The sequence below is a fragment of the Pangasianodon hypophthalmus genome, chromosome 18 (genome assembly GCF_027358585.1).
Source record: "Pangasianodon hypophthalmus isolate fPanHyp1 chromosome 18, fPanHyp1.pri, whole genome shotgun sequence".
Taxonomy (NCBI): Eukaryota; Metazoa; Chordata; class Actinopteri; order Siluriformes; family Pangasiidae; genus Pangasianodon; species Pangasianodon hypophthalmus.
In genome coordinates this window covers 10908772-10921448 of record NC_069727.1, presented here as the reverse complement: position 1 = coordinate 10921448, position 12677 = coordinate 10908772, and the positions used below count along the sequence as shown (strand labels likewise).

General features: G+C 37.6%; 1 protein-coding gene across 2 annotated transcripts; it reads right to left on the bottom strand.

The window, feature by feature from the left end:
* Positions 1–1697: 1697 nt before the first annotated feature.
* LOC113532371 (twinfilin-1) lies at positions 1698–12409 on the bottom strand. 2 transcript variants are annotated; one of them, XM_026923744.3, is made up of 9 exons: positions 12268–12409; positions 11520–11597; positions 11236–11414; positions 9278–9373; positions 7695–7799; positions 5686–5811; positions 5219–5369; positions 3973–4094; positions 1698–3881 (listed from the first exon to the last, which is right to left on the bottom strand). In XM_026923744.3, the coding sequence occupies exons 1-9, from the start codon at positions 12290–12292 to the stop codon at positions 3714–3716; spliced, it is 1050 nt and encodes a 349-aa protein (XP_026779545.1). In that variant the 5' UTR covers positions 12293–12409; the 3' UTR covers positions 1698–3713. The 2 variants fall into 2 exon arrangements, with proteins under 2 accessions (XP_026779545.1, XP_026779546.2); XM_026923745.3 differs by having other exon boundaries at positions 11236–11409.
* Positions 12410–12677: the final 268 nt, after the last annotated feature.

Genomic DNA, 12677 nt, shown 5'->3' with positions numbered 1-12677 from the left:
AATAAAGATGGTTCTCTCTGCCTCCCTCTGGTGGCAGAAGCCGGGCTAGCAATGTTACTGGCAGCTCTCTACCTCCCTCTAGTGATTGTACAAGGCCAAGCCAGCTGTCTCTGTACAATGACCCCGGTCTTTAGTCTTGTTCACTACAACATTATCTCTTTTATTGTAACAATGGTTGAAGGTGGAGCTAATCATCCCAACCTCCCAATCGTGTAACAGGGGTGAGGTTTAGACTCTATCCAACTAAAGGTGGTGTGGAAGGAGATGACAAAAGCAATTGCTTGCAAAGTGTTCAGTCAACAAAGAAACTAAAAAAGCTCTGTGCTTCCAGGGCTATCTTTAGGACATTCTACCCCATACAACCAGTAGGCAGGGACTTCCTAATGAAGAAATAAATGTAAAAGTAAATGTAGAAAATGTTAATGACACTCTTACACAATATATTACTATCGCTTTACATCTACTCAACATGCTTAAAGAATGACAGTGATAATTGCACAACTTAATATCAGTTTCTGGTATATCACAGCACCTATGCATGCTTTATGCATGATATATGCATGATATATCAAGAGAATATTGTTATCACAGACACTTATGCTATCACTAGGAGAGGAGGCTGGCTAGGTAGGCAACATTTTTGAACAGCTACATTTTCTCTTATTTTGAAAATGACAATAATGAGAGAATTACTGTAAACATTACATTAAAATCCATGTTATTTGAATTTCTTTCAATATTAACAGCATAATAATGAAGACTATAGCAAAACATAAATATTGGCAAAGATAGGAAAGATAAGACTATCTCTCTAGGCAGGTATCATATCACCAAAAAAACACACTTTCCTTTCAAAGACATGAAATGTACTGCATAGTTTGTGTGATAACTGCATGCTCTATGAAAGTGTAATCCCTCAGTTTTTTCTCAATGGCAAAGGGAATTCAACAACTAGGTCATCTTTGGCGTCAAATGCATTGAGAAATCATGCTTAGAACTTTGAGGTAAGTCCCATGAATGCACAGCACTAGAGTTTCATGATCTAGCCATTTTATTAATGAATGATCCCAATGGATAATATAGAGATAAAAAAAAAACAAGAAAAAAAACAACTTGTCTATAATAACTAAATGATTTGGGATATCCTTGCAGGTTTTTCTCTGAAAAGATTTCGTGGAGGCTGAAGTAAAGCATTTGTAGGTAGGAAATGATTTAAGTAAAAAGTGATCTTGCTTTATGAATATAAAATCTGATATTTAAAGCTGTATTGGAATTTTTACTTGTCACCAATATGAATAACAAGCATGTATGTAAATATATGCCACGAAAATAAATACATAAATGTTGTAGCTGAATGTGTGTAGATGGCTTGAAATGTACTTTTGAAGGACAAACTGTTTACTCTTCCTATATGGCTGTGAAGCAGAGACTGACTGCATGGCTCCATTTGAAGGCTTTTAGTCGAGCATGCACTTTACCGTTAGCATCTCACTTATAACTATCCCACGCCGAGAACGCCCAACCTTGGAAGCTAAGTGCAGTTGGACCTGGTTATTACTTGGATGGGAGACCACCTCAGTATACACGGTGCTGTAAGCTTTTCCAGCCTGACCTTTATTTAAATTTCAGTGGTACAACAGCATAAAAAATTCTCTTTAGATGTCAACAATAAATCAATGAAATGAATACTATAGTCATTACTACACCACACTATACTTTATTGCATGATTATGCACCATAAACACATATAACCAACAAGTAACATGCAAACTGCATGTGCTCTGAAATATTGAAAAGAAAATTATGGAATGTTACATTTTCAATCCATTATTAATTTATATGTCATTCAACTTAAAAATGTATATGTATACAAACCAAGCAGCACTTTGGCTCAGCAGGTAGCATTGCTTCCTCACAGCTACAGTGTCCCCGGTTCGACTCTGCACTTGGGTTACTGTATATTCGGAGTTTCTCATGTTCATCCCATGTATGTGTGGGTGTCCTACCAGCTCCCAAGCATATTCTAGTAGGTAGACTGGCTACACTGGCATCTAATTGACATCTAATAACTGAAATGCACTGATTTTTTTGCCAATGTGCACACAGTGAGGCAAGAACTTGTAGCAAGCGCATGTAACAATGAGGCAAGAGCATATACCGACTTGGAAAAATGCTCTCCAGTCTGACTGCTTGGTGATGCTCTTACGAACGTGGTAGTTGTGTTTCACTGGTATTCATTAGGGAAGATGTTGACACATTTCCATGTTCTTTTGTGCCTCATTACATTAATATCACACACAGAGTTTAACACTCCTACTCAAACTGGTCAAAGCATACCAAGCTTGTAATGATAAAGACAAAAATATACCTATTATTCTCCACATTTGCCAGTCTAACCTCCATTCACACAATTTGTGCAACTGACACAAAACAAGATAGAGGAATATGATATAAATATTTTAATCTTCCTATGTCATTAATTTCATTTGTTAAAAAACACAGACTTTTGAAATGTGACATAATGTACCACACTGTATTTAAATGAAGCTTCATAACACACTAGTACAAGAATAACAGTGGTTTGTCTGTTCAGTAGATGGAGCTCCGTTCTGTATTCTGGATTCGTAGTCCCTTCATTCAGAAGAGGTTTTAACGGTCATAGATCTTCACAGAAATGCTCAAGTCAATGTATAAAGAACATTGTATGAATATTATATGGACATAAATGTCTTGGAGTGTATTTGAAAGATTATATTAGAAAAACAGGATGGCCGCTAAGACAGATGACACCCGACTGAAGAGGTTAAACAACTGGACATGATCTGGACATACCAAATGTTCAGGATTAGAAAAATAGAATTTCAACAAGATTCCTTTATCACTTGAACAATTGAAAAAGACCACCAATGACTGGTTATTTAGAAAATTTCCCTTTGTGTTATCAAAGCACTTTACATTATAAAACAGAATTTGTTATTTATAGCTACACTTATAAAATTATTTCTTCATCATTTGTGGCACTTCATTAAACTCCTTCTTTAAAATAACCTGACTTCAATGGAAGAGGGCTGCTCAGCTCAGATGTCACGACATTATTGATTAGCTTGATTAAATGCTTCAGGACATTATTTTGGTTACTTGGGAGCAAACACACTGATCTGAAGAAAAAAGAAAACGGATCTAATTGTTCAGCCTTCTTTAAATTATTGAACAGAGTTCTAATGCAGTCATGGACTGGAATGAAAAGTTTCTCAGACACAAATTATACTAAATAGTTAAACAGAGTTTGTTATCACTCTCAGTTAAAATTTGTTATTAGGCGGAAAACAGACATAAGACCAGAGACTCATATTCACAAAGCATTTCTGCACCTTTCTACTAAATGCTTTGTAAATACCATCCCAACTCTGAACTGAGCACCTGCATTTAAACATCCTTCATGCTAAAGGTGGGTTTAGTATGCATTTGAGATGCGAATCAATTTCCAAAGTAAGCAGTGTAAATACATTTAGTGTGTCATCATTAATTTCTAAGATGCTCATTCAGGCTGTATCCTAGTGTAGTGGTGTAGTGTTTTAGTGTTTTCCTTTGTGCATAGATATGCAAGTCTATGGAGACACAAGTTAACGGCTTTAAGGTAGAGCAGGAGTTCTAAAAAAAAAAAAAAAAAAAAAAAAGGTTCATCACACAAAGTGGACCATTGTTAAGCAGAGTTAATCATCATCCCCTGCATCCCCCGGAGCACGTGTGATTCTGCGGCCCCCCCTCTTCCCAGTGGGACCCTTGGGTTTGGCGAAGGCTTGTTTGTGCGCATGCTGCTTTGGGTGAACCTCTTCATACATGTAGTCACTGGTGAGTTCATCACCATTATCAATCTCCAACTGTAGAAATGTAACGTGTCAGACATTGTTTCTGAAATAGACAATAACCGAGGTGTATTTTTAAAATTGCTTGTGTGTGCCATGTCTTTACCTTTCTGGCAATGTCAATCTGCAGTTTTTTTTCCACCGTGTCTATGAGGGGGTTTTTGCAGCTGGAGTACAACATTCTCTCCCGAACGCTGCATTTGTAACCAGGCATCGAGTATATAAACACTGCAAAGGCACACAATGCATGACTGGCATTAAACAATGGCATTAAATACAAAGGGAAAAGAGAAGAAAAACATACAATAACACTATGCATAAAAGAGAAAACTATCCTGTTCTACCTGATAATCACAAGGTCCTAATTTTACCCCCGTTCACAGGAGTGAAACTTTTTGACACCAATAGAATTTTAGTAGAATTTCCTGGGAACGTTATGTTACGTAAGTAACCATAGTTTTATGAATACCGGAAAACCAACAGGGACACTGTTTCAACTTCTGGATACCTTCTTGTGCTCATACAAACATCTTAACCTAGAGTCACACCTTAACCTAGAGTCACACGTTGGCCATATGACGTTAGAAAATATTGTCATTAGTTAACGACAGCTTCCTAACAAGAACTTCACAGTACTGTAACATATATATGACAAATAAAGGCTTCTTCTGGGAGGGGATTGACCGCTACATTAAAAATTAATATATAAAACTATAAAAGTCTACATTAACTTAATGGTATTTTCCAGTTAAACTTTTTTCAAGTTCAATCATTGTTATTTTTAGGTGGTGTTATTAGAACACCACCTAAATATTACAGAAACTGAGTGCAAGTCAGCTGTAATGTGTATCATAATGCTAAATAATGTTCGGTTTTCCCTCAGGGGTATATATAGGTAGAACCACCACAACAGATGGTTTCCTTTCCAGAGCCTCTTAGAAAGCTTAACCATGAAAAGAACCCTTGAGAAACATCAAAATAATAGCACGTATTACAACAATATTCACTGTTTAACAGAGCATGATATGGGAATAGAAAAACACCAAAGTGTTTAGGGAGTCCATTACTAAAAGTGAGCACTATAGTTCGAACATGGACAAGAAGACATGACCAAAGAGTGGGGGAAAAATAGAGATATGCAAAAATCTATAACCAGCACTTGAAAAAGTCCTTTTAGAAAGGTGGAAGACAAGTTCACATTAACAAAATTAAAATAAAACATTTTTTCTGAATGAGATTTTTTCTTGTAATGATGAAAGAATAAAATTCACTTTAAATGCTTAGAAGAAAGAAGAAACCAGAAGGGATATGCAAATTTTTGCCCTCAACTAAATGAACAGCCGATGTCTTACCCGTGGACTCGAGGTAGTCTCCTTCATGTGTGTGTTTGTAGAGGAAGAAGTGGTACCGTGCAGCATCTTTAGGGATTCGTTTGGGCAGGTCACGTAACTCTGTCGGAGCTGTGCTGGATAACTTGATGCACTCTTTTGGAAAATCAATTTCCTGTACAAACACAAGCACATTTGGCAATATAGTGTGAAGTCATGCTTAATAACACTCACAAGAAATTACTCTCAGAATCCACTAGAGGTCACTGTCTGGCATAGATGACACCTGGAAACATTAGTATGCAACAGGAAAACACATCTGACTCATGACTAACATTGATACGTTCATCTAGTCTTTTGATCAACAACTCAAAGCAAATGATCAAATTACATGGTCAAACTTATTACTACATGCTTATTTAAGGTGAAAGTCAATATAAAGGTAGATATATGACAGTGGTGCATTTGCTTAATAAGTAGGTGTTGCTTACTAGCTGAACATAGTTAAGCCTTTTGTTTCTGAATTGCTCCAAGGCCTCAATAGCATCTCTTTGCATGGGGAAAGCTACGCCCTGCAAAGTCTGCTGCTTTGTGTCCAAGTGGATATCTGTCTGCACCTGTAAGCACACACACACACACACACACACACACACACACACACAATTAGAGATCATACTGACTACAGTTATGCTGGTAAGAATTTTGAATACAATTTCAACATCAAAATCTGATCCTATTCCAATCACATATGTAGGGAACAGTTTACATAATGACAGTAGGAAGTGCTTCCACTTATTCCTCCATACACTAGCGATGCAACGCAATGCCTCCATCTGTATCTGTTTAGAAATATTATCTATTCATTCTGAATAATGTACGACCATACACACAGCCTAAATCATACAGAAATTACAGGAGATGGAACTGCTTTTATGTCCATCTACTTAACAACAGTGGCCTCTCTCGGCCCCCAAATATAGCCAAATACAGCTTACTGCACTATAATCTGCCCTTCTGATCTCAATGAGATGTTTTGAAAATGGCTGCCTGTTAAGGTTGTCCTTGTAAAATGGTCACTTAAGGAAGACAAGCTACATTTGTATTTTTCAGCATGTACATTATATGCTGCATGCTCTGAATTTGGATCCAGGAGCTGGTTCAAATAAGAGAGCATCTACAGTCAGATCCAGAATTATTGGCATCTATGGTAAACGGTGTTTCTATCGTCACCTGCTGTTGTTTTCCTTGTTCGACCTGTTTGATGTCTGGCTGTTAGTACACCAGTGGTTTCTTTCTTTTTCAGGACATTCCAAATTGTTGTGTTGGCTGTGCCCAATGCTTGTGCAATGGTTCTGATCAATTTTCTCTCTTTTCTCAGTTTCAAAATGGCCTGCTTTTCTCCCGAAGACAGCTCTCTGGTCTTCATGTTGGTTTATCCTTTTTTAACAACAAATACAGTCTTCACAGGTGAAACCCAGGGCTCAAACCAAGAGTAGACATTCAAAGCTATTAATTGTTTAATCAATCACTCTAACAGGGCACATCTGGGCAACAAGAAACGCCTGTCAGTCACATGTTCCAATATTTTTGTTGACTTGAAGAATGGGTGAGTTCTGACAAAAAGTGCCATGTTCTAAGTAGTAAATGTATCTAGATGAAAATATCAAGAAATAAAAGCTGAAATTCTGATCTATTGTGTCATATTCATCTTTTTATCTTAAACACAAATGTCTCCAATGTAAAGCAAAAACAAAAGAATTGGCCTTGCTGTTCTAATTTTTTTGGAGGGACTGTATATAGTCATTGCCTAATCTATGAAGGCCAACACACTTTTATCACATTTCATATGTGTATTCTATAATCATCCCCACGTTAATGAATGACTAAGAACATTTGGCCTTTGCTACCATAGATTTACACCCCACTGTAAACCAGAAGTCAAACCTTCTGAAACCAGAAGTCATAGATGACTTTTTTCTTCATAATATTTGTAGTGGTGCCAATAATTGTGACATGTGGTTTTCATAACCCCCCCCTTTCCCCCATAATCCTTGTCACACATCTTTACCAGGGGTGCCAATAATTCCGCAGCCTATATGTATTTACAGGCATTAAAAACACAATCCTGAAGTGTGCTATGCGTATGAGCATCGCTGCTGGTTGCCATGGGTATAATACGCAGGCACTGGAGATATAGAGACAGATGGGACCATCCACAGCTGAGAGAATAAAACAGTAATCTAGGCCAGTGAGCAATTTGTTCAACACGCAGTGCAATATCAATGGTCACATGATCACTGACAACCAAGGACAATGTTTACTTGCTAAAGCCTGTGTGTGTCTGTAACTTAAAGACATCATAACGTTGTACCAATAAAGCTGGTGTTCTGATTTTAATCAAACCTGTTAGTCCAGTGTTAGTGACGGCCTTATTTATTTTAGGCCAACAAAACCTGCAGTCATGTGCATCTAGGTCTTACTACATGTCATGCAGTGGTACCTCGTTGAGTTTGATTTGCCTCAGTTCCTCCTCAGCAGCAGTCAGTGGGAGAGGAGCAGACTGCGACGCCAAGTACCTTTTATAGCCGTTTAGTGATACATCATCCTGCACAGAGAAAGGTCTATTAGTCTTCTTTTTCCTCTTCCTCTTTTTATCATCATCATCAACAACAACAAACTACAAAAGCAACCAATAACAACTTATTTATTACGCTTTTATCCCAGCGAGTATTAGAAGAGAAAAATAACAGACAAAATACAAAACCTCCAATAAAATAAAAGTCACACACAAAATTCTCACATTACATAAGATTATATATATATGATTAAGGAATAATGGAATAATGTATTACTAATAATATAAGGATAAGGAATTGCATACTAATTTAAAGACAACCAAAGTTAAATAGGTTAAAAACTCCTCTTTGTCCTCATCATTAAAATGTACAAAACAGAAGGAGCTTTACATGGGAAAAGACACATAACAGGGCACTAACCTGACTGTCAAGATTGAAATTTATTATTGCACTTTGTTCTACTCAAACTTTGGTCACTTTTATGGGGAAGTCAGTCACATAGGTAGGCTTAATTTAATTTTAGCCTTAATTCTGCTCCACTGCTCTTCCATAGTGAAATATGACATCAGTACATGGAGCTCACACTCACACTTTGCATTTGTTGATATTTCATTACTGTTATTACAATGTTAATACACTGTTGTCACAAATCAAATTAAAATCACAATCTTGATTCATTTCTCACTGCAATTAGATTCAAGAGCTTCCTCATTCTCCCCTCAGTGATCACTAACATTCTACCATGTGACCTCACCTAAAGTATAGTGACTCAGTGAGGATATGGAAGAAAAAAGTAGACAAACACTGCTGGAAAGCTAAACTGTGACTGAATTCAGTGTTGTGTAGTCAGCGTGAACTCATTCGCCCTAAACAGAAATTGACTATTATGTACTAATGATTAAATTCCCAATTAATAAGCAAACAACAAATAAACGTATGAAAAGAATGAATGGGGCATGTAACGCATTACGCATCACCCACGAGTGGCTTATGAGTTGCTATCAGCAGTAGAATAGAAACAATTATGAATTTTTAATTCTTGGCGCCCTAATTAAAGTTTCATTCTCAATAGCAGTTACTGTTGCCTGTTTGCGCTTTAGGCTACTCCAGTACAAATGTGCAGTAAATCAATAATTCAAAGTGTAAACAAGTTGTATTCACAAACATCTGCTAGGAGAATGTAGCCACCACGCTCTGCTGCGGTAAGCATTTAATAAATATCAATTCTAAACCAAAAAAATCGTGGTCCTTATTTCATCATGAGTCACGCAGCCCGAAGTGGGAATATTCTACATTTTGTCTGCATGCCCACTTAAATCTGTGGTATTACTCTGTCCCCAATCCTATCCACAATAAAGCAGGGATATTGTGTAATATGTTTCAAGTTGTAAAATGTCCTTATGCATGTGCATCCTGAGGTTTTAGAATGGCTACACAGCTACGTCCCTTAGACAGTAATGAATCACAAGGAAGAATAGGAGTACTCTCTGAGCGCTCTCTACCATACCTTTACTGTGCCGAAGAGTTCCTCTTTTATGTGACTGCCACCAAATTCCTTTTTCAATGTGGCTCTAGTAGCAGCATACAGCATCTTCTGCCGAACCTGACAACACCATTACAATGAGCAAAATAAATCAATAATGATTTCAATAATAAGTACAAATATACTAAATATACTAAATGAAACATGAGCAGGGAATGTTTTTGGCTTCACAGCGTAGTATTTTGGTTTTGGATCTTGCTATCTTCCTGCTGGCTGTGAAATACAACTGGGTTATTGAAACCCGAGAGAGAAAATTAGAATTGCAAATTTTCCATGCAAAGCAGGATGAAATCACAACAATCTATTTTCTGTCTAATACTTCAACATTATCAACTACATCATAATGTTTTAGAGCAATGTAATGTTGGTTAAAAATATATAATATGGCATGCCAAAGAGTTTTGACTGAAGCAGTTCTCAAACAGGACTCAGACCTGTTGAGTTCAGTTTTTATTACTGCAGTGCCAAAGCACTATGTGTGGTCTATAATGGCTATTCTTAGGAGAAACCTTTTCCAGCCCTAAACACAACCTACAACAAAAACCATGGAGCCTGCTGCATCTGTATAAGTATGCACTTGTAATTACATGTCTAATTATCCACATCCACAAGGAGGTTATACTTCTTTTTAATGTAACCAGTGATTACATAGGTTTTATGGTCTTATATATACCATTTACTATTTTAATGTTAAAAATGTGTGAAATGTTTAGCTTGTTTTTAATAATGTTAGCATGATAAACTGAATGAATATTTGGAAAGCCTGTTACTACAGACGGGTGACAAACAAAAAGAAAAAAATGACCCTGTTATGTTGTGTTTTTTTTTTTTTTTAGGCTTAAATGGTTTGAGTCAACTCAAGGGGAAATGTCAGTGTAAATCAATACAAAGTTATTCTGACTGATCACCTTATTATCTTGAAATGATGAAAGGTTTTTATCCTGATGGGAGTGTTCTTTCCAGGATCACAATGTCCCCATCCACAGACATCACTGAATCATTTGACCTTGCTGTGACCTTGACCCTGATTGGATTAATTCCAAAATCTAATCAGCTCGTCTGCTGGTTACAGTGATAAATACAGATGAGTCCTACAAACATTCAACCTTGTTCCTGAGATATTATACTAACGAGAAACTCAGATGGAAACTCATGAATGGATGAACAGATGGACGACCTGAAAATAAAAATGCCTCTACCACCTACTGCCGAAGGCTTAATAATAAAAATAATAATATGCTATTGCAATCATGAGATCTCAACCCAACTGAACACCCCTGAGGGGGATGTTGGACCAATGTGCCATACAATGCTCTCCAGCACCACCATCATCAAAACACCATTTGAGGGAATAGCTTTTGGAAGAATGGTGTTTATCTCTTCAGTACAGTTAGAGAGACTTGTAGAACTGATGCCAATGCGTATTGAACCTGTACTGGTGAACCCGTGGCAGCCCAACACCTCACTTACACAGTTTATACTGGTTTTTCCGTCTGTATATTTTCACGTTCAAAATGGGCCTTTCAAAGTCTAGGCTTTTAGCCAACCTACAATTCTTTTATGGTACAGGTTTTGGATGTACAGAAAAAAAAACAGAATTTAAAGGCAGCTATTTTACCTAAGGATTGAGAACTGGAATCTTTTCAGCTTAGAAATATATATTATTACCCTGGTTCACAAGAGTAATAATATATATTTCTAAAATGAAATTTTAATCTGTACCATAGAGAGCAAAAACAGAGTCTTATTGTACTGCTAAGTGTTACCCTAACAGTTTTTTTTTCTCTGAGAGAACTCCATTCCCAGTGTGTTTCAGCTTGCTAGGTTTAACTAAACATTTCAAATCTTGGCTTCTATTTTGCACTTCCATCTTTCTGGGGACACGACATTTGCACTACGTCATGCCAATAAAGGTTACTCACGGCAGAATGATCCGGGGACCATGCTATGAAGACCCATTCGTATCCCTGATTATTGGTGCTGTCCAGCCTGTAGAGGACGTACGAAGGCATGGCATCCTCCAACAGAGGCAGGATGTAACTGTCCCATTCCACCTCCCATTTTTGGACCGCAGATCTGGTTCCTCCCAACACAAGCTGCTCTGAAGCACACAGCAGAACTGTAGGCTCAGCACGGAGATCTTTCCTCACCTTATATGGATTCTAATTGTCACAAACAAATCCACAAAGCTCAGCCTCAGACCTACCGTTTTCAATGACCACCTTAATAAGTCGGTACGCTCCATTCCGTGCCTTGGTGAAAACCTCTTTCACCTCTGCCGTGGCTGTTGATACAGAGCAAAAACACAATCAACAAACCCAGTCTGACCACATGTAGATAAGAAAGTAATAATCAGATAATTGTGTCACACACGTAACAGAGGGAAGAAGTACAGTAGAAACCTCTGAAGGTCCAGTATTTTTTAATTTGTACCCCAGATTTTGCATTCTAGTGTTTCATGCCATTCAAAAACACAAGCTTTTAGAAGTTGCAGTCAATGTGCCTCATGAAATAAAGACTAAAAAGTTAAAATGTAAGGTCCCATTAGCTGAAACACAGCTCTCCATTCTCGAAATAAACAATGCTAGGTATGTGAATTCCCTAAAAGCCTAAAAGGATGCCAGACAGCTGAAGGAGTCCAGGGAGGGGGAAAAAAAAAAAAGACCTTTGACCGGCCGGAGAAACGAGCTGCTGATGCATCAGCACTGATGTCCTAACAACCTTTCATTTGCATGGCTATATTTGACCAATAAAGCTTAGATCACACTTGGCAGAGATTGCTCTCTTCACGGATCTGGTCCTGGTTAGTGTTTAACATGCTCTCCCAATGAAACGTTAACTGAGACGCTCGAGCGCAGCAACACACAGTCCACAACCCAAACTACAGTGAATAAAGTCGCTTGAAGTGGCTCCTAACAGAAACCTTTCTCATAAGAGGTGATGAAAGAGTTTACCTTGGATGCCGGTCTGATGAGACATTGTGCCACTTCTTCAGCCTTTCGCAATTAAAAGCAGAATAAATGCGGAAGTGAGAAACTACAGCGACTTGGCCCAAGAGAACCGGCCTCTGTCGTGACGTCACTGCGTAGGACGTCCCTCAGTCACGTGACGTGGCAGAACGTCGTTGAAAGAAGTTTTTTTTTTCTCCCCCCCAGATAAGCTAACTATGCAAAAGAGGCTACATCCCAAACACGATGTTCAAAAAAGTGAATAATTTAATAGTGCTTAGAATAGTGTCGTATATTAAGATTTTCAAGTGTAAAGGAAAGGCATTAATAAAGTAAAGAATTAAAAAAAAAAAAAAAAAAAAACTTCCACAGCATTAATGTGTACAATGCCTTTCATAAATATCCACCTCTAGAAC

Excerpts from the sequence above, each read along its gene's own strand:
- LOC113532371 (XM_026923744.3), bottom strand. The coding sequence starts at position 12,292 with ATGTCTCATCAGACCGGCATCCAAG. Across the intron at positions 11,598-12,267 it reads TCATCAGACCGGCATCCAAG|CCACGGCAGAGGTGAAAGAG; the intron begins GTAAACTCTTTC and ends CTGTATCAACAG. Across the intron at positions 7,800-9,277 it reads AACTCTTCGGCACAGTAAAG|GATGATGTATCACTAAACGG; the intron begins GTATGGTAGAGA and ends TTCTCTGTGCAG.